The sequence below is a fragment of the Cheilinus undulatus genome, linkage group 1 (assembly GCF_018320785.1).
Source record: "Cheilinus undulatus linkage group 1, ASM1832078v1, whole genome shotgun sequence".
Taxonomy (NCBI): domain Eukaryota; kingdom Metazoa; phylum Chordata; class Actinopteri; order Labriformes; family Labridae; genus Cheilinus; species Cheilinus undulatus.
In genome coordinates this window covers 11,707,958-11,728,344 of record NC_054865.1, presented here as the reverse complement: position 1 = coordinate 11,728,344, position 20,387 = coordinate 11,707,958, and the positions used below count along the sequence as shown (strand labels likewise).

Sequence of the window (20,387 nt, the reverse complement as noted above, 5' to 3'; positions counted from 1 at the left end):
GAAGAGGAAGAAAATTATCAGAAAAAGCTCAGAGTACAGCAAGCAGAGAAGTGTAAAGGTACACGACACAACTGAGCGATTTAACACATAAGCAACACAGAAATGATACATAAAGACTCTTCTAATAAATTTAGCAATTGCAACAGGGGAAAAATACATTAATGCTAAATTACAATGATATCTAGGATTAAGAACATTTCTTCTTGAGTATATATTTGATTGTTTGTTTAATGCTCATTAGTGTTTACACATCATTATTGTCTTTATGTAGTAGAAAAATGTTTTATTTTCTTAAATTTTAACAATATCAATATCATATAATTTTAACAATACAATATCAATATATTGTTATAATATAACAATATCAAAATATCCATCAGTAGGTCAGCTATGAGCTCACCTTGGATGGCTCATCCCGCAGTGCTGCCATGCGTCCTTTTTGAGGCCGTCTGAGCACCAAAGCGCTGCCATAGTGGTCTGAGTTACTGTCCATCATAGAGGAGGCGGATACTGGATACCTGAAATCTGGAGTGCTGCCCAGTTGAGAGCGTCTGCAAAACACAGGCACAAGAAAGAGAAAACAACCATTAAGACTTAGATTTTAGAGGATTTAACTATGTGGTCTAACAGTAAACTATCTTACCCGTGTAGTAAGGAGTTACTCCTGCTCCTTCCCTGCTCGTTCTCAGCCCTCATAGTTTCGATCTGGATAAGGAGCTGCTCCTGTAGACAAATTACAGGCACTGTGATCATTCAGTGGAGAATTACAGACTGTAGCTCTGAACCAAAAGGGAACTAAATCATATGAAATGATCCTCAATGAAGGAAAATTAGGTTAAACTCAGGGTTTTATCATGTTTCGCATTTCAAAATTCCAGACTTGAACACACAGTATGTCAACTCCACCAACAGGGGGCTCTCAGTCAAGATAATAAAAGATGAAACATGATGCTCAGCTCCACCTACCTTAACTGCTTACTTCTTGTCTTAAACTGAATTGAGAATGCTATCTAATAAAACTTTAATGTGTATGCACTAAACATTAAACCACTGTTCCAATGGGCAACACGTTCCTAGTTCCTGCCACAAGATTGCTGCAAAGCATTCTGGGAGTGCACACAGCATGAACCCAGAGGGTTACTTCAAACAGCCTTGCCTCAATCAAAAAAAAATAAAGAAAAGAAAGAAAAAAAAAAAGAATAAAGTAGGGACAGGTGGAGCTGAGCAGCGCAACTCCACACAGGTGGAAAAGTCTAGTGGGACCACACCATTACAATGATGGGGGATTGGAGGATAGAGTTACGTGTTGTGGATGAAGATTTGATGACAGACTGTGCAGCTAAGAGAGTATAATTTTGGTCTATAACAAGGACACAAAAAATGGATAAGATACAGCAACAAAACCCCAGCTTCCAACTCCTTAAAGGGCAGTCTCCATAATAGTGTTTTCACAGCAAAAATCAACTTGTGTATGGCATGGTGGATGCCTTAACAAGACACAGACTGTAAGAACTTAAAAGACGATCAGTAAAAATACATATATAGAAGATAGGAAAAATAATTTCAAATTAAATTAGAAATTCAAATGCAAAAAGAACCTACACACTATACCTTTAAGATGTAACACTATGTCAAATATTGCTCTTTTTTAAGACTATTCCTTCCCCAAGGTGCATGAATTGAAAAAGCTGTTTTGCTCAGATCTGTCAAGGCTCGGGAAATAGTGAATGGCAGTGATACTAGGATTCACTGCAAATATGAAAGAAAAAAGCTTTGCTATATTTTCTTTTAGGTGTATGTAGTTGCTAAAGTCCAGAGATCATTTGGTCATTTGCATCTTTTTTTAAAAAACACAAGCACACAGGCAGCTCAACGTAAAAGTGTCAATTTAGTTGCATGCAAAATCTCTGCATGCTCCAAATATTGTGTAAAGTGTAGAGAAATTTCAGTTTCATATTTAAGAGAACAGCATAATGTTTCAAGTCTGGGAGACTTACATTTTGAGTATTCTTTCCTTTTTCCCCCAAATTTGCAGGTTCACCTGGAATTATTTGCATTTATTTTAAACTTAAACTCTAACCTTTTCATGGTGAGACTCCTCGATCAGCTTCTTGGTGTGCTCCAGTTCTCTGATCAAGGAATTCTGAAAAGACAAAAGAATGAGCTGGAACACTGGTAAATAAACCATGACCGAGATATAAACCATGATCTCATAACCAAGAGTCATGAGACGTGGAGAGTGGAGGAACGACAGTTACTTATTGTTACCAAGCTATCATCTCACAGACCTTCTGAGAATGAAACATTGCTAAAACAACTCATCACATTCATGTATTCTTCACCTTATCCTCCAGAGCAGACATCCTTTCTTTGAGGTGAAGCTGGAGTCGCTCGTTGGACTCTGAGAGCAACTTGTCCACCGTCTCAGACAGACGCTTGTTGTGCTCCTCGTTCATCTTCTCTCTTTGCCGTGCCTGTACAAAGAGAAAAAAGTACATATTTATTAGTCAGATAAACCAGAAATGATTCAATGGCAGGAAAGCTCCTGAGACAGAAATGACAACAAAAGAGTAGCAGCAACTAACTGTGTGTCCTGAGAACAAGGGATGCAGTAACAAATCTTCCTGTAGGACAATAGGCATGTCCTACAGGAAGATTTTCTTGATTTTCTCTCACTTTTCTCACTCAACAGAGCTTGTTAGCTTGTTTTACAAAGTAATGATAAGGTATTGGGCTGATCAAGTAAAACAACTGTAATATGATCTACAATTTTCAAATTGCAGGAGGTGCAATATCTCTTTAAGGTAAAATGTGTGTCATAGTACCTCTTCGATTCAAATATTTTACAGACTAGTTCTGGTGCACATTTCATACACAGATGTAAGAATAAATTATCTTGATTTGCTGCCGAAATTGCAATTAATCATACCCATCAATCATTTCTATACTCTTTTATTAGTCATTTGATATGTTTTTTCAATTAAAGAGTGAATAATGATGTAAAAATTGTAACTATGTAATATTACAAATCATGAACTATAAGTCAAAATAATAGCATTTATATAGTTTTTCACACTGTCCAGCCACAATAACATCAAATAATAATTTATCACTATGATCAAAATGTTGTGCAGGCAAGGAGGCCTGAGAAAAATTAGCCAATAGAGGCTTGTCAACCAAAAGCACCACAAATCTGTTTCCCTACCTTCAAAATAAAAGCACTGTAATAACAAATAGAGAGAGTGAAAAAAAAACAAATCTGCAGAACAGAAAGGTCAATATCTAATGGGCACAGTGCCGACACTAAGAGATGTGACATGATATGAAACACTTGTGTGCTGTCAGAGGTGACAGCAGATTTCTCACCCTGAGCAGTTCTTGGTTTTTCTCCTCCAGCTGAGCCTCCAGCTGCCTCAGCCTCTCCTCCACATTACCATGGCGTTCCTCTGCCTAAAAATGGAGAATAAAAACAAGTATTTTAATATTTTCAGTGCTTGAAAATCAAAGGGTGCAGGATTATTCAGCTCTTTAATAAAGGATGACAGGAGTCCTGAACTCTACTCTTCCTCTCAAGTGCTTTGTCATCCATCCTGGAGAAGGACCTTGTAGAGAAGAGCTCAGCCCTGTTTGAGATTTTGGTTCAAAGTCCTTCAAAAGGATGGGGTCAAAACAACATTAACAGCTTTTAGAGCAAGCATCTACATGTGCCAACTACTCGCTAAGGGGTAAAAACCATGTACCAGCTGCAGAAAGAGAAAGCAATATGAGCCACAGAAAGACTAAGACAAACACAGCAGCAAAGATACCAGGAATGCAAATCTACCACAGGACTTCAGACATGTTTATTTCAATAATGACCACTGCCTCATGAAAGAAAAGTAACTTGGTATTTTCTTCTGAAATTAGCTGTGTTAAAACAAAATCAGAGGCTGGATGTAATTATCAACTTTTTTATGTAAGAGACTGGTAAACTTTTTGTCTAGTGCACAGCCTGTTCCAGTTTTAGCGACTCTGATGGGCGGGGTCTCCACAGGTCTTTGAACAAGTCTGCTGGCACTTCCTGTTTGTGTTAGATACCAAACAATAACGGAAAGCTCACCAGTACATAAGCAACAAACACACACAGAGGAGAAGGCCGTGACCAGGCCGAGCTTGAATAGACGAGGTATAAATATTTAGTCAGCCAAAGCACCTAACCAGGCAAGTAGAGGATAAAATTTAGTCATAGATTCAAACACTGATATTCATTCATTTCTGGAAATGTGAATGCTGATTCTATGTTCTCTCAGCCTGGTTAAGTTCAGTGACAGATTAAAATAGACTAAGAGATTTTCCAGTATCCAGAAGTGTGGGTTTATCTCTGTGAATGAAACTGATCTACCTTCTTCAGAGTCTTAGTGCCTTTAGAGCCACACAGAACACACTAGGGAGGTGGACAAGGTGGACATTTTTAAGACAGTGAGGTGAAAAAGGCAACATAAGATCAGACAGAAAAAGAGCATCAGAGAAAGATAAGACATGAGACAGAGGAGAAAACACTTTGACTTTAGTATGACATATGGAGGGTGGTGAAAGACAGATGCGTGACTCAACAGCATACCATAATTCTATGGTAGGAGTGGACAGAAAACCAATGACCATACCATCATTATTACTTTGTGCCAGAACATGGATGAAATGCAGTCAATTTTTTGGGGCCTTTGGCTTTAAAAGTATCTTCTCATTGTATTGTAAGATTAAACGAGACTGTGCACTCGAATGCCCGATCAGAATAATTTTCCTCTTCTCCCCCTGAAATAAGGTTTTAATGCCCTATGCAACTCGTGTGTATGAGAGCAAGGAGCAATGTTTTCACAAGTCACTGTGTCCGGGGTAATGTTGAATCTTTTGAATATCAGTGTGGTTTGGAGTTTCATCTCTCCTCTCTCTACTACTAAAAACCATACAATAACTGATATGGCTACATCAAAATAAAAAAAATCTTATCAACAAAATAAGCGGGGACATTTACCAAAAAATGATCTATACATTACAAGATGGTCTAAAGTAAAAGAAAGGTACAATGGGGTGAGAATGGGGCAAACCACCAAGCATAGTATTTATTCTGTCATATAAACTGTTGGAAAGCCAGTTTATTTTTCTTTAAATGGTGCTACATTTGCAGGGAACATGCTTTTGTGGGATGAGAAGCAGAGCTGAGTATTTGGATTGCACACATGAAAAATTTAACAAATCTAAAGAGTAAGTATTAAAAATAAATGTAAATAAAATAAATGTATTGTTAACTTCAAACAAAATGCATTTTTGATTGAATAAATTGAGCTTAAGAGGAGCTACAAAAAAAGTGAGTAAGTACACTGATTTTACAGCTGCTTCTTGGACCACAAGTCAGGACACTTCTTTTAACCATCATGGTCTCCAGGCTAGTCAGTCAACTGTTACAACACACCTTTAAGCAGGTAAACCAATGTTTACTGAGATGCAGTAAACACTGACACAATCTAAGACACAGAGAGGGGGTGGTGCTGTTTAATTAGAGAGCATGCAAATGTGTCTGAGTGGCTCTGCTTTTCATGTAAAATCTGCAGAATACCAAGGCTCCATCTGAGCTGTTCTCTGTCCCAAATCACTGTTAAACTACACAGCGCCATTTTTGTAGCCTCGTGTGCATGCTAGAAATCCATGTTGCGGCACAATGTAACGATACTGATAGTTTGGACACTTATTTATTCCCCAAAGATTCCACAGTAACTTCTTCAATGAAACTTATCGGTGGCCAAATATTTTGATGGCAGCTTGTCAGAGTGCAGTGATGATAAAAAATTGTACATATAGGAGTATCTAGCATTGTGAGCTATTATCTTATCCTCAAAACGTTCTGCTATTGTTATCCCTGCTGCTGTGATGACTGACATCCCCTCTTTCTCAACACTGTCCTTTATGTTCTCATGTATACAGCATCTTGTGTCCTGGAAATTGTGGAAACATGCAAGAAACTGATGCTCCCAACAGTTGCAGGGGATGCAAGGTAGCCATCATGGATAGAGTGTGTGTACATCTGGTTAAAAGCAAGCATAATACCAGTTTAAAACGTTGCACTATTCATTAAAAAACATTTAGTATATTTGGTACTTTTTACAGTTAGGAATCTGTTGTGTAGCCTTTCTAGTGTTACTTCTTGTAAAAATATGTGTTTGCTGTCTTTGGCAGAATGAACATAAATCCAATGTAATCAATGAAAAGAGACAAGATTAGGCAGAAGAAATTGCACCATGTACAGAATTCATGGCTTGAAAGTAAAAAAAAAAAGGGACTTGAATGAGAATAACATTGAAAGTTAAATTTCAAAGACGAAACATGAGCCTGTTCCAATGCTAATAAGGCTTTGAATTGCCTGTGTAGGTTCTGGAGCAGAGTGTGTTGTCTGAGACAAAGACTCAAACTATAAATGGATAAAAACATGAGCTGAATCTCTAAAAATAGGTCCCTGTGGATATTTGGAGTAACATAAACAATGGCTTCCTTAGCAGCTTCCGTGAGGAGCTGGAGGTTGTTCTGATGTAAAGGAACAACTCCAACAACCCCACCGTCTCTGGATTAAAATTAAGAGTAATGCAACTCAAAGTGTGTTGCTCAACATAAGAATGATGAACATTTTAATTTCTTTTCCTGCAGCTGTTAAAATGTTAATGTTGGTTTGTGAACACATGTGAGTGGACCAGAGATTTACCTTTGTGAGGGCAGCCACCCTTTGGGCTAGCTCGGCCTCCACCTCAGGCAGCGTCTCGGCCTTTCGGATGGTCTGCTGCAGCTTCTGCTCAGCCAGCTCCAGTTTCTCTTGGAGCTGCCGGTTTCTGTCCTCAGTCTACAACAAAAATAACAAAGTAAACAATCATTAGCGGGACTGTTGAAGACGTGTCTGTGCCACATCCTGGCCTGGGGGTTTGCCTTGAGCCCCTAAAGGTTAAGAGACACAGAGACAGCCAGAAGCTAAGACTTTTGGTTTGGGAAAGAGAGGTGGGGAGACAAAGGGAGACGGAGAGGGGATGAGTAAGGTGGGGTGTGCAGGAAGTTAGGATGAGAACATTCATATTGACACAAAGACGGACAAAACCCATGAGAAAAGAGGAGAGAGACATCTCCATTTGAGCGAGTACATGTAAAGAAACGAGCCAGTGTCTTTGAGGCGTCCCATTCACAGCCTGCTGCGCTGGTCAGAGCGTGAATACAGCAGGAATTCATTAGCAGGGGTTTGGAAACTGGCAACAAGAACTGCAGGCAATTCCTGCTGACAGACAAACTCTAAGACTCCTACACCAAAATTAACCAGGCCACTCAAAATTGGATTATAATAAGTAGGTTATGATGAGAAAGTTGATCATAAATGTTGCAGCTAATGGATCTAAGATGTGACTGGGTGAATTATAATAAACCATGGACAACTTGATCTAGGCTTTCATTTCAAAGCAGCTGCAGAAATTTGTTTCTAAAACAATCTCAATAAAAACAACAATTCAACGTAGGGCTGGGCGATATATCAAGTATACTCCTATCGCGGCTTTTGCCACACAAGATGTATAAAGGACCATACAGCGAACATCGGGTACAAATTATGTAGAGGTTTTGAGCCGTCAGCGTGATTTTCTTGCTGGAGTTTCGCTTCTCCCATTGTCCCTGAATGCATCTCTCACAGCAGAGAGCCCTGTCTCTCCCCCGCCCATCCAGAAAACTCCTCCGCACATGCGTGTTTTTGTATCAGCAGCGAGAGAAGCAAGGGAGAGGAAGGTAAACAGAGCAGTGTGGCGAGTTAGTGGAGAGTTAGCTTTGTTCAGAGATGGACAACGAGAAACAGCACTGCATCTGCAGAGTTGAGCAGTCATTCAACTTTGAAAAGGAGGAGGTCGAACTCACGTGGTATTCATTAAAATACTCTGCAAGATGACTCCGAGATAATGGCGGCAGTAACACGACATGTTGCTAAAGACATGAGCCCAGCGTTGTTGAAAAGCCAGGATTTAAAAATCTCATAAAGACACTCAACCCAGAATACGTGATGTGCCTGGGCATGAGCATTGTGCTAAAAACTCCCCGCCAGAGTAGTACATGTCAGAGAGAAGATGGCCCAGCAACGGACAAATGTGATCCACAACTACGTAGCCTTATCTCAGGCTAACAGTTCAAAACACCGACACACAGAGTTAAAATGTTCCCGCCTCCAGACAAGCTTTTTTTCCTCCATGATCACACAGGAGAGTTTCTTAAATAAGGTCTAAAGACGCTCTCATGTTATGAACTTGTCAGAAACTGCTCCAGCATTCATCAGCACAGATAATGGACCAATATAATCACAGCTGTGAGCCTGAATGGTGGACTAGACTGCAGGATTTTGGCCTTTGGCTGCATGCAGAATTGTTGACTTTTGTGTCCGTTTGCTTTATCCTTAATGAGGAAAATAATCATTTTTTAATCAGCAATAGTAAACATAACACATTTCCAGACTTTCCACACACTGTAAAATACCAAGTATTACATGATTTATTAGTAAAACATTGAAAGAAGTCCTTTTCAAAATAAAACTGCTATATTTGATTTTATATTTATTTGAACACTTTCTGCATACAATTTTATTAAAAATCCAATTGAACAGTCTATTTCAATCACCAAACTAGAGTCATTTGGGGCTGAATTAAACATTATGCAGCTGCTTAGAGGACATTTCAAAATATCGCGATATATATCGTGATTTTTAGGCCATATCACCCAGCTCTTATTCAATGCAATTTTGAGAAACTCTCTCCAAACTTGCAAGCCTAAAAGAAAGAAAAAGCAAAAATGCGTTTAAGTGGATAATGAGCAGGAAAAAATGAAGAAAATGGGTTAAAATGTTGCAAAAAATTGGTCTGAAGTGGCAAAAATGCGCAAAAATTGCTCAAAATGTAGAAGTAGTTAATAGTGGCAAAAATTTGTGGAATAAGTGGTTATAAAGTAGCATAAATAAAAATTTTCAGCATCAGAACCCATTAACAGTTTGACATCCTTTCAGCTTCAAAATGAAGTAACTGTTGGCCAGGCCTGGCAATAGCTGGTGCTACTTTTTAACTTCTTTCCCTCTCGTCATATAATAAATGTCCATTTGGTATGACAGCGAACACTCTTCAGTAAGGACAACAAATGATGGGCGACAGAGGAATTCGGGGGCTGGGAGTCTGTCCTATCTCTGCAGGCTGACAGCTCAGTTACTGTACTGTAGCTAGTAGATGTGCAGACTCCATCCGGCAAAATAATATGATACTAAAAATGCATGGACAATGAGCAACACATCTGCACAAAAACTGCAAGTTAAGGACTTGACCAAAATAAATTTAAATTGTCACACAGGAGAACGGTTTAAACCTTTTTCCCCTTTGGGAGATTTCAAAAATAGACTGCGGCTTATATAGCAGGGCAACTTATATACCAGATTTTATGCCCCAGTTTGACTTTGCACTCCAACTATGTTCCTGCAAACAACCATCAATATCTCAACTAGAAAACCATAAAACTTAAGGTATAGAAAATCTCTTCCCTAAGAAGATATTGAATCTTAGGTGGATACCAGGTAGATTTATTAGATTAATTCTGAATTAGATGCTTCTAGCCAAAGAATATGTTGTTTCTACCCTTCCAGGAACTGGTGAAATGACTGGGGTGTGACGAAACAAGTATGGATACTTGGTGAATTCTGATATCGAACCACAGTGGACATCTTTGTCATTATGCCAAAGTCTCTGCTTCTGTAAGTTCACAGTAAACAACTTTCGAGTTTTTAAGTAAAACAGGGTCAAAAAAGCCAGAGTGTGTATATCTGGCATAAACAAAATAGAAGTTTAGGTTTTTCAGAGCAACAGTATACATTTTGATGTAAACATGGGCATTTTATCAAAGAATGAAAGGGGCATACTTGTCTAAAGAGGGATTCCTTGTTGGCTACTTCATTCTCCAGCTTATCATTAAGGTCATGGACGGAGGTAGCCTCCCGCTGAGCTGCCAGGTAACGCTTCTCCAGGGTGGTGATTCTCTCCTCCATATCTTCCTTCTGAGCCATTGACTACACAAACACAAAAAAACAGTTACTGGTGTATCTGTCAGTCAGGCCTTAAACTGTTCTGTTATTTTTGATACCTTTAGATAAGAGGTGGAGGGCGCATAATGAATACTGTAAGAAATGTAGCACAGAAAAAGTAGAGAACAAACAACAAAAAGAGGGGATATTTTTACCATCCCTTTATAGTGTCCTCTCTAACTGTAAGCATTATATGTGAAAAGGATTTTAATCTCCTGACTTTAATGACAAAACAGCTACAAAATGTTTAACCTTTTTGTGTTGAAATGTGTGAATGAAATTGTTTATCTTGACACACATCTCAGCGTAGTAAATTCAATGTATCTATCTACCTCTCTGAGGTCTCTCTGTAACCGTGTGTTCATGTCCTCAGATTTGATGAGGTCCTTCCTGGCCGTGTCCAGGTCCTCTTCCAGCTCATTGATGCGTGAAGCCATAGCAGCCATGCGCTCCTTCATCTGGCCAAGATCAGCCGTCTGGCGGTCCACCACATCCTGGAGCTCACCAACCTTCCCATACCCGACCCCTGACTCTTCCTCCTGACTCAAAGAACCATCCGAGGACCGCTACAATTGAGTTAACATAAACAGGTCATAAAAATGTAAAGAATGCAGGCATAGGAGTCAATAAACATCAGCTAAATAATGATACGAATCAGCTGGTGAACTCTCTGACCCTCTTTTGTACCATCAAAGGCATTATTCTGAAAACAAAATTACCGTTCTCATTTCAATAGAGGTATCTGTTTTCAATCAATTACCTTATCTCAAAATTATCAAGGATTTTTGTCTCACTGCCCTTCAACAGTATGATATTAAGTTGTACGAATTCTTTACATATAAAACTCAACACAAAAAAACTCCAAGAAGTTAAATCATTATGCAAAAATACTAAGTTACTGACAGATTATTTCTATCGCACAGATCAGACAGTTGAATATCTAAACAAGAGGCTAGAGGAGGCTACAGGCCGAAAGGGTTAAAAAAACACTGCAGAAAGTTTCAAAAGGTGAAAGTATGAATGGTGCAAAAACACATATTCTTGGCATGCAAACTAACAAAAATAATTGAGTAGTTGATTGGAAGTTTGTCTCTCCTGGCAGGAAAACTGTTTAATTGCAAATGCTGAATGATTCATGGATAATCTGATTCATACAAAATGATTTGGCAACTTCTAATCAACTTCAAAGCCCCAAAAAGTTTTATTTTTAAACAAAAACTTAACAAATATATTTTTTTAAATGTTAGGTCTTTCAGACACTTTTAAACCTCTTAAACAAAGTCACTTTCTTTTATTTTAAATGAAAAGTTTCTACACTTTGTCTTCAGCTTTAGGGTATACTGGTGTACATTTTCCCCAATTTTTTTTGCCATTTCGAGGCTAAAATCAAGTTGCTTTATCGAGAAAATAGTAACAAAATAATCGACAATGGAAAAGGTCATATGCTGCGGTCCTTTTGGGCCCTTTAAGCGTGCAAAAAATTAAACCTATAAAATCGATATTATCCTTACCATCCTCCACTTCTGTTTGTTGATTTTGATATATAGGCCTATCATCAACACAAAAGCTTTAACCCTGCATTTAACCAAAATATGAATGTAAAACATTCACCCATAAGCTATATTGTCATTGTTAATTGTGATCAAGCCTATTACACATTATCATTCCCATAAGAAATACTGTTAAGTTTAAGCTGCTCCTCCAGCACTGACTGATTGATGTCTCATTATCTTAAACATAGACAGACCACGAACAAGCTGTAAGCAGGAACCTGGACCGTCTCCAGCCTGCTACCTCCAGTATTTCTGTCTTGTCTGTGCATGTATACAGATGGCAGAGCAGAAGGATGACTAATTCGAACATGTTGGGACAGGAGTGTTTCATTATACTAAATATATGGAGTATTAATGGGTAATTACTCTTCAGACCCCAGGCTTATTTTTGTTTGTTTACATCAGGGATAGCCCGATCACATTTTTGCTGCCGATAGCTGTATTGATCATTATTGAGTGATCACACAATACTAATCATATTTGAGGTTTGTTGCCGCAGCTGGTAGAGCTGCTGATCAATCTACTCGGCTTTACCGTGCACTGAGACCTCCTAACCTAAATTTACTTTTCTTGAAGCTACTTTTGAACATATTATGATGCCATTCTATTTACCATTCAGTTACAGTCATTTTACTAACCGGGCCTAAAACAAACGAGAATGTTAGCTACATCACCTTATGCAGTCAACCAACTAGCTTTTATCTTGCCGGTTTCAAATCAGACCTCAATGTTGGATTAGTTGTTTGTGCATGATATTGAATTTATTCCAATATCCGATACGCAGATATTTACAAAATAATTTTAGCCAATAACAATATCGATGCAGATAATAAAATGTAATTCAGACTTAAAAGTTTGGTCTTTAAAACGCACAATTTCAAGTTTGAGGATGAACAACTTAGCAGCTTTCAGTCTCTTAGGGCACATGTTCATAGCTGAAGGTGCAAACTGAACTGTGACCTCTGTGAAGCATTACACCCCTGCAAATGACTGTATTCCCATTACAAAATGTCACAATTTAGCTGTAACTAAAACAGCATATAACCTCAAGTGTTTTGGGAATGAATTTTATTACATGAACAGATGCTAGACACTTGTCCCACACAACCAACGGCAGCCTCGTCTCTATTGAACATATGCTGCTAAGTGACCTCACCTTGCCGTTTGTGCTCGGCGTGTTTTCAGAGTTGTGGTTGACCTCGCTTGTCCCATCTGCCAGCCCTCTCTTCTGGCTGCTCTGCTCCCTGAAGTAAGCCAACTAGAGAAAACAACAGTTTGTTAGCTCATTCATTGGCTGTTAATAACAACCTTAACAGTTAATCTGGTTAACCACTTAACATAGGGGACTTAACTTGCTTGAATCCACTGAACATTTCTGATGTATTTTTTATCCCATTTCACTGATGCAAGGACTATTTGTATGAATGTGTCCATGCTTGTGTATTCATAGGACAAGGACACAAAGAAAAACTGCCCACAGCCTTGAGTTTAAACCACAACTATTCTGGTTCTGACTCCCATGAATACTCTCCAGCATATAATGAACTTGGAGCCAAAAGGCCCAGCAGGACAAAAAATAACAGGGAAAAAAAACGCCTTGCCTTAGGAAGTGATGTTACTAATAAAAGCAGAGTGGCAAGTGGTTGATTTGATGTGTGTGTTGATGTGTGTTAACGTGCATGTGTGTGTGTGTGGTCCCAAGCGGATTCCCAGGAACAAAAGATGACTGCAGCATGAAGCAGAGAGGAAATCTAGGACACTTCTCAAAGATCCTCTGGGCCTTTTGTCAATCTTAATCCCATTCAGCTCAGAGTGGACTGAAGACACTTCCTCTCTTTGCATGCATGTGCACATTTGTATGAAGGAGTCATGAGGCTCTTTCTATTAGACCCACTGTGAAAGTAATGTTTTGATCACGTCTGCTTTGAAAAGGCAGTTTTAAGTTGTGCAAACTAGGGCTGCCAAACATTAAGCACAATTAATCACTGAAACTTGGTAGTGCTGCTACATTAATGTGGCCTAAAACCATGACTTAGAGGTAGGAGACCACTTCAAAGAGCTTATTAAAAAAAAAAAATAAATAAAATTAAGACTTATATATAAATAAATATGCAGGAGTGCATGTACAAAACGACTCACTGACATCCAGTGATTACCAGTTAATGTGACAGCATTTTCACTTTCAGGAATATCAATTTGATAGCTTTCTCTGTAAAAGAAACTCAGGTCAACAATTAGGCTAGGAGATTTTCTCTAGAAGGGCTGCATTGCATAGCAGGGGTAAGCGCTGTTGCCTCACAGCAAGGTTTAAATCCCGGTCAGGGCCTTTTTGTGCAGAATTTGCACCCCATGGATGGAAGAGTTTTCTCCAGGTACTCTGGCTTCCTCCCACAGACCATAGACAAGCTGGTTAGGTTAAGAGGTGACTCTATATTGGCTGTGAGTGTGAACGTGCCTGGTTGTTTGTCTCTATAAGTCGGCCCTAAATGACAGCTAGGACAGGCTCCAGCCCCAGCGACCCGGTAAGGTATAGGAAGAAAATGGGGGGTTGGATTTTGTCAAGATAATCTTTTTAGTTATGCCTTTCCTTTGGAATTTGTACCGTTTGAAGCTAAGGGTGCTCAACTTCATGTCAAGGTTAGAAAAAAAGGGGTTTGTATTTTAAAAGGAAATATGTAATGTCTGGTATACCAAAAGTAACATCGATGTAGTAAAATGTTCATGCGAGACAAACACAGCATGTGTGTAAAAACAATACAGTTTTATTTTCATTTGTTTATATTTGCTTACTTCTTTGTGCGAGATGGTGAGCTGCTCCTCCAATGCACTGCACCTTTCCAAAGCAACACGTAGTCGTTCTCTCACCTGAAAACATGTGAAAGAAAATATCACCAAATCGGTCCAGCTTTTTAACAACTCTTTAATGTCCTGCCCTGAAATATCAGATATTCATATTCATCACTTCATCCACCTTCAAACACTCAAGACAAAGACATAAAGTCCTACCTTCTCATCGAGCGCTTTGTGGTGTTCAAAAAGTGACTTTAGGGCTTTGAGGACTTCCACTTCACTTGAAACTCCAGCTGGAGACTGAGCCTGTCTCTTCACCACTGTCATCCTCAGACTCCGCTCATGGCGAGACACCAGGCACTCCAAATGCTCCAACAAGAGCTAGAGACACAAAGGATGATGTTGGAAGGTTAGACTTGAAAAAAATCAAATTCACAGCACAATTACAATCATGAAGATGCTATACATCTGCACCATAATGCCATAATGCTGGACTTTAAGCATCAATATGGCCTTGTTATTACTTCTGCCATGAAATGCTTTTTTTGCTATACCATCAGTGCTAATTTAAACGCGAAAGACAACACTGATGCCACCAATAGCTCAGCCTTTCAGCTGTGGTGTCAGTTTATTAAAGTAGAATTTGAAAGCGTAATTTTTGACACCCAACAGCTAAGAATGGACAGAGCGAGTGTCATTGTTTACAATGGGAATTAACTGAGGCCCAGCAAACAAATTTGATGTCTGCAAATATAAGTAACATTTAGGGAGTCAGCTCACTTTTCAGAGTGTCTCTGCTGGCCTCTCTGAGGCTTAAACATGGGCTATGTACTCAAAGGCATCAACTTGGTTTATCCTAAACACAGCACAGCAGTGACTTGCATCTCCATTTCAGCTGCTTAAACAACTGTTTAAAGTTGTGTTTCAACCCATGATTCACTTGTTTTAAGTCAAAGTTGATTTAAGGAAATGGGGTACTGTCAGTAGCAGCTAAAGCAACTCAGCAGGAGAGAATTAAACTTTAAACCACACAGACCCAGGGGGAAATTACAACAAACTATGAACTGAACAGATCTAGACCCATAACAGAAGTTTTCATTGATTTTATGCACCAACATGAGTTGAGTAATATTATTGTTAATCTTTGGAAAGATACATTTATATATGTACTTTTCTGACATTAATTAGCACCAAGCATGTTTATCAATAGACTAGTGATACAGATTTTCTCCGTTATCCGTTTACCACTCTGCTAAATCTAGATTGTTCAGTCCAACAAGTTATTTTCCTTGTATAACAGACAGGACGGTTTTACTCCTTTCTACACTTTTTTTTTGCATTTGAGAGCATGCCATATGCAAGAATCTATGCAGGAGCAGTCAGAGAGAATGTGGTTTAGTCCTGCTTCTTCTCAGCACAAATAGTTGTCTGTGATGAAATTTATTCTCACTGGTTAAAATATTTTGATGATCAAGCAATTTGAGATGGCCAGAACATGTGACAAAGGTTTTGATTATAGGACAGAAACTGATTAGTCAACCAGTGTCATGACAACCATCCATACCCAAAACAGAAACACACAGGAATCTGACTGAGAAAACGCAGGCCAATTAAAGCCTCTGTACTGGTGGTTAGCAAAGGTCGTGAACTTTTGAATGACTTTAGTCTGTTTATTGCAGTGTGTGTATGTGTGTGTTTGTATGCTTTCCACGAACCCGTGTGTTGTTTCGCTCAGCCTTCAGCTCTGCGATCTCTTCCTCCTTCTCTAGAAGCTGCTCCCGGCACACGTTTACCTCTTTTGTTAGTGCAGCAAACTCCTAGAAAAGAATAAACAAACATGTTACTGCTGGAACCAAAAATTGCTTTGTTCTGGAGGCTTTGAGCATGTGTGATGTAAAAACTGTTGTTACTGTTGAGACAGGGAGTATGGATGTTTAAAGCTATAACTTTGACAGAGGATTACATTTTTATATTTTGGCATTATCCCTCAACACTTTAGAACAGTGGTTTTCATTTCTTTTCCTTGGACCCCCCCAACTTGTACCAAAGAAAAGCTTTATTCTCTATGTATGAGGCCCAGCAATCCAGGATGACAGTCAGTCATCAGAAAAACTGTAGTGATGTTGACAGATCTTTAGATTGGACTTCTGAGATGTCCAACACATCGTTTGAAAGAGTTACCTTTCACCACCAAAACTTTATGATTCAAGATGCACTGAATGGTTGTTGAGCTCTGCATATTAGTGCACAAGCAGAGAAATCAAAGTGACCAAAGTATTATTAATATTGATAAAAAAAAAAATCAGTTCCATTGCCAACTATGTTTACATTAAAAATGACTTTGTAAAAAAAACAGGATATAAAAGAATAAAGCTAGTGATTAAATGTAAACTTAAATTACAAAATAGCGTGAATTAAAATAAATCAGAGACAACATAATAAGGTGTGCAATAAGGGTCATGGAAACACTAAACTTGTACAGGATGATGTTTGGTATACTTATGTTACAGAATGGAACCAAAGACAGTTTGGAAACTAGTCCCACATAACTAACTTAAAAAAAGGGAAATTTAGACTGTGTTCTCTTTCAATAAAGCAACACAAGGATCACTGACAACCTCAAAAAGATCTGTCTTCTTTCAACATAACATTTGTCCTATTGCTCTGTAAATGCTTCTGACAAATACTGTAAAATCCAGTTAAAGAGCAGCTTTTCATTCATCTCAACAGTTGGCTGTGTCCTGTAAATCAGTATGAAAATCTAAAACATGCACCATCATGACAACAAGTGCAGCAACAACCATTAAACACTAGACAACCTGACTATCAAAAATTCCCTTCAATTTACTGTGTATTGCAAGAGGCTGCTTCACTGCTCAAAGCATGCTGGGAACTATAATTTCAAAGACTAATCTGTTGTCACCACTTCTCACCTTCTCTTCTCCCTCATTAGGTCACAATCCCACATTTAAAGAAAACTGGGGTTTCTTTTCATTACATAAACCTTGTGGCATAGCTCACTGGTTTAATTGAGAGGACTCCTCAGTAAAAGACAACATGACACTAGAGAAGATGTATAGACCCACTCTGAGGCTGTGGGTCTGGACTTCACAACTATCAACTTCACAGGCTCAGAGCTCAACTACTGTACTGTTAGATAGCAGGATTACAAAAAGAGAAACAGCTACACAGAAACTGCATGTTGAGGACTTTGCTGAACACACGCAATTAAGCACTTTTTTCTTTATTGGGGACCCCCAAAAACAGACAGCGCTGCTCTGGATTTTACAGAGCTTGCTCTGTTAAAATATTGCTTTCATTTGGGCATAATATATTAAATATTGTTTCCCAAATGGTGTGCCACAGCACAGAGGTCTGCCTTGAGGCAGGCATGCCGTGGGAATTTGTAGAACCATATAATTACAACAAGTAGGTATACACAATACTATTAGCATGAAATCAGTATCTGCAGATATGAACATTTCTACTCGTATTTACGACTAGCATATCAGCTGTATAAATCAATCTACATTGACTATAAATATTGGTCATATTTACAATTAAGTTTATATAGTTTAGGCAAGACCAACAGACCTATAACAGCTCAAGCTGGTTTTTCATTTATTAAATTTTACTCCTTAACTGAAGTTTGTTTCTTTGTTCATCCTTAAACTTTAACATGTGTTTTGAAGACTAAAGTTTTAGGTTTACACATACGCATATACATGAATCAATATCAGTTTTGGTTAAAATGAATTTGAAAATTTAGGCACATCAGGTATCAGCAAAAATTCACTTGAGTTTTTCTGCAGTTAACATCACACAGCAGCAGAGAAATACCCTTTGGGGCAATTAAGGATTTCTGCATAGAGAAACCCTACCAAAAAGGACTTGTTTTTAGCTGCCATGTGTTCAAAGTTCAAAAATATAAATATTCTCAACTCTTAAGTTACTTTTCCGTCTCAAAAGCAGTGAAAAATTCAGGCCATTTTTTAAATAAAAAAAAATCCCAGGGAAACAGCAGCAGGCAGAAATAAAAAAAAACCTTCGTCTGCAGCCCGGATAAGGGGTGTCACGCAACACTCATGTTTGGTTTGTTTCCACAACCAGCAGTCTGGTTTGGTTCAATAAAGTTTCATCATGGTTTAGCTAATTAAACTGATCTTTCTCATGCTTCCTCAGCTGATGGCCATCGCATCAACCTTGAGCCTCTCTCGTCATGTCAGCAAATCAGTCTCTTTTAAGAGATCCAGATCATTTGGCTCAGCTCAGTAGAGTTGGTTGTTTGGCTCCCCAACAGCTCTCCATTTGGAACCAGTTTGGCATTTTAAATATGGAATACATAACAACAAAGGATGGAGGAAATGAAACTGGCATTCAAACATCTAGCCTAGTGGTGCACACTAAAGAGTGGTTTTGTAAAAACTTGTTCATAAACAGCTCATCTCTCAATTGCTTACCCCACAAGGTTTAGCTGGTTGATAATCTATCACCATTTCAATTAAAATCATGTTTGTGACAATATGTTTTTTTATATGTCAAGGCGCTCAGCAAGCCTCTCAGCTTACTATAAGTCTCCTTCATCAAACTAGATGACGCTAGATGCTAGAAGGTCTGTGGGACCGAGAAATTCTTGATATTGATCGCCTCCATGCCAGACAAATCAGTTAAACCGTATTAAAAAAAACGTGTACAGAGTGTATTCAATGTATGCATATTTTTTCTGCTGATAACTGCAGTATAAAGATTCATTTAGAACTGTTAAGTACTAACTTTCCTCCATTATCCTTCATTTCTAATGGCTATCCCTCACTTCCTGACCCCCATCCTGACATTCAGGATCATGTGATTGCAAACAACTTGTTGTGCATCCCTAAATATAACTTTACATCAACTAAAGAAGCTGAAGTATGAGTTTAAGAGGATTTTTTACATGGATATCAAGGTGGTGTGCCTAATGATTTTAGCTTGATCTTAGATATGCCTTAGGAAAAGTTTCAAAAGTACCAACATAAACTCTTAAACAGATCTAGGTATGTCTGAAGTCCTTTTTAGCTGATGGACAATTTCATTCTCACAGATAGAACCTAGAGGTAAAATTTCAACAAGAAGCAGTACTTCTTTGGTCAAATCTTGGTCTTCAATGACTATTAATGACTATTTATAAAAAATGCTGAATTAACACTGAATTGATTACAAGGACATGTCCATAGTTAGGGAAAGGAAACCAACATCCACTAGATTTGATGTTGACTAAGAAGAAAACTAAAGACAGGAAGTGAAAGAGCAGCGACTTCTCTAAAACAAGTCTGAATACATGAAAAAGCTGAGAATAAAAAATACCGCCCCTCACTGGCCAGCCTTGTCCAAATAAACCTCACATTACTCGCATGTTTCTCAGGTTCTCAGCAGACAAATACAGTTGTGCACTCACGCACACACTTGCTTTCAAGGATTACATGCATGGTTGGACCTGAAGAATGTGCCATCCTGATTTTTTGCCCTACAAAAACCAGCGCAGACTCCCTGAGTGGCCAGGCCTTCTTGCTGCCTTTCCAAGGGTTGGGGATGTGTGTATGTGCAGAGACGAGGGTTGAGGGGGGGCTGCTGGAACGGATCGTCCTTTTCAGTCACTACCACAACTATTCTCTCTTCCCTTCTCTCCTTTTACTCCAGCCTCTGAGCTTTTTCAGGCACAGATTCTGCTTTGCTAAAGGAAGAAGTGGGAGTCCGTTACTGGCTACAACCAAGGTCTCCGCTCTTTTCTAGCCAATAAGAGGCCTTAAGAGCCATGAAAGGCTATGAGAGGCGGGTCTAAGGGTAATTACAGAGTGGCTTACTTCCTACATTCCAGAGCAGACACTGAGGTCGAGTTGTACAGTAATATGAAGATTTCTCTATGCCTCTATCTGCCATAATGTCACTTAACTCATGAAATACTC

At 38.7% G+C, this 20,387-nt stretch overlaps 1 protein-coding gene across 10 annotated transcripts in view; it reads right to left on the bottom strand.

Annotated features, from left to right (window-relative positions):
* ppfia1 (PTPRF interacting protein alpha 1) overlaps positions 1 to 20,387 on the bottom strand; it is a 71,293-nt gene that overhangs the window by 27,055 nt on the left and 23,851 nt on the right. For all 10 annotated transcript variants that reach the window (XM_041782701.1, XM_041782709.1, XM_041782737.1 and 7 more), the window contains exons 3-14: positions 16,161 to 16,262; positions 14,662 to 14,826; positions 14,446 to 14,520; positions 12,812 to 12,913; positions 10,435 to 10,668; positions 9,941 to 10,087; positions 6,731 to 6,865; positions 3,367 to 3,450; positions 2,343 to 2,474; positions 2,081 to 2,143; positions 644 to 723; positions 401 to 551 (exon numbers count right to left, since the gene is read on the bottom strand). In XM_041782701.1, the coding sequence (XP_041638635.1) occupies positions 401 to 551; positions 644 to 723; positions 2,081 to 2,143; positions 2,343 to 2,474; positions 3,367 to 3,450; positions 6,731 to 6,865; positions 9,941 to 10,087; positions 10,435 to 10,668; positions 12,812 to 12,913; positions 14,446 to 14,520; positions 14,662 to 14,826; positions 16,161 to 16,262 (1,470 nt within the window). The remainder of the gene's footprint in view (positions 1 to 400; positions 552 to 643; positions 724 to 2,080; positions 2,144 to 2,342; positions 2,475 to 3,366; positions 3,451 to 6,730; positions 6,866 to 9,940; positions 10,088 to 10,434; positions 10,669 to 12,811; positions 12,914 to 14,445; positions 14,521 to 14,661; positions 14,827 to 16,160; positions 16,263 to 20,387) is intronic.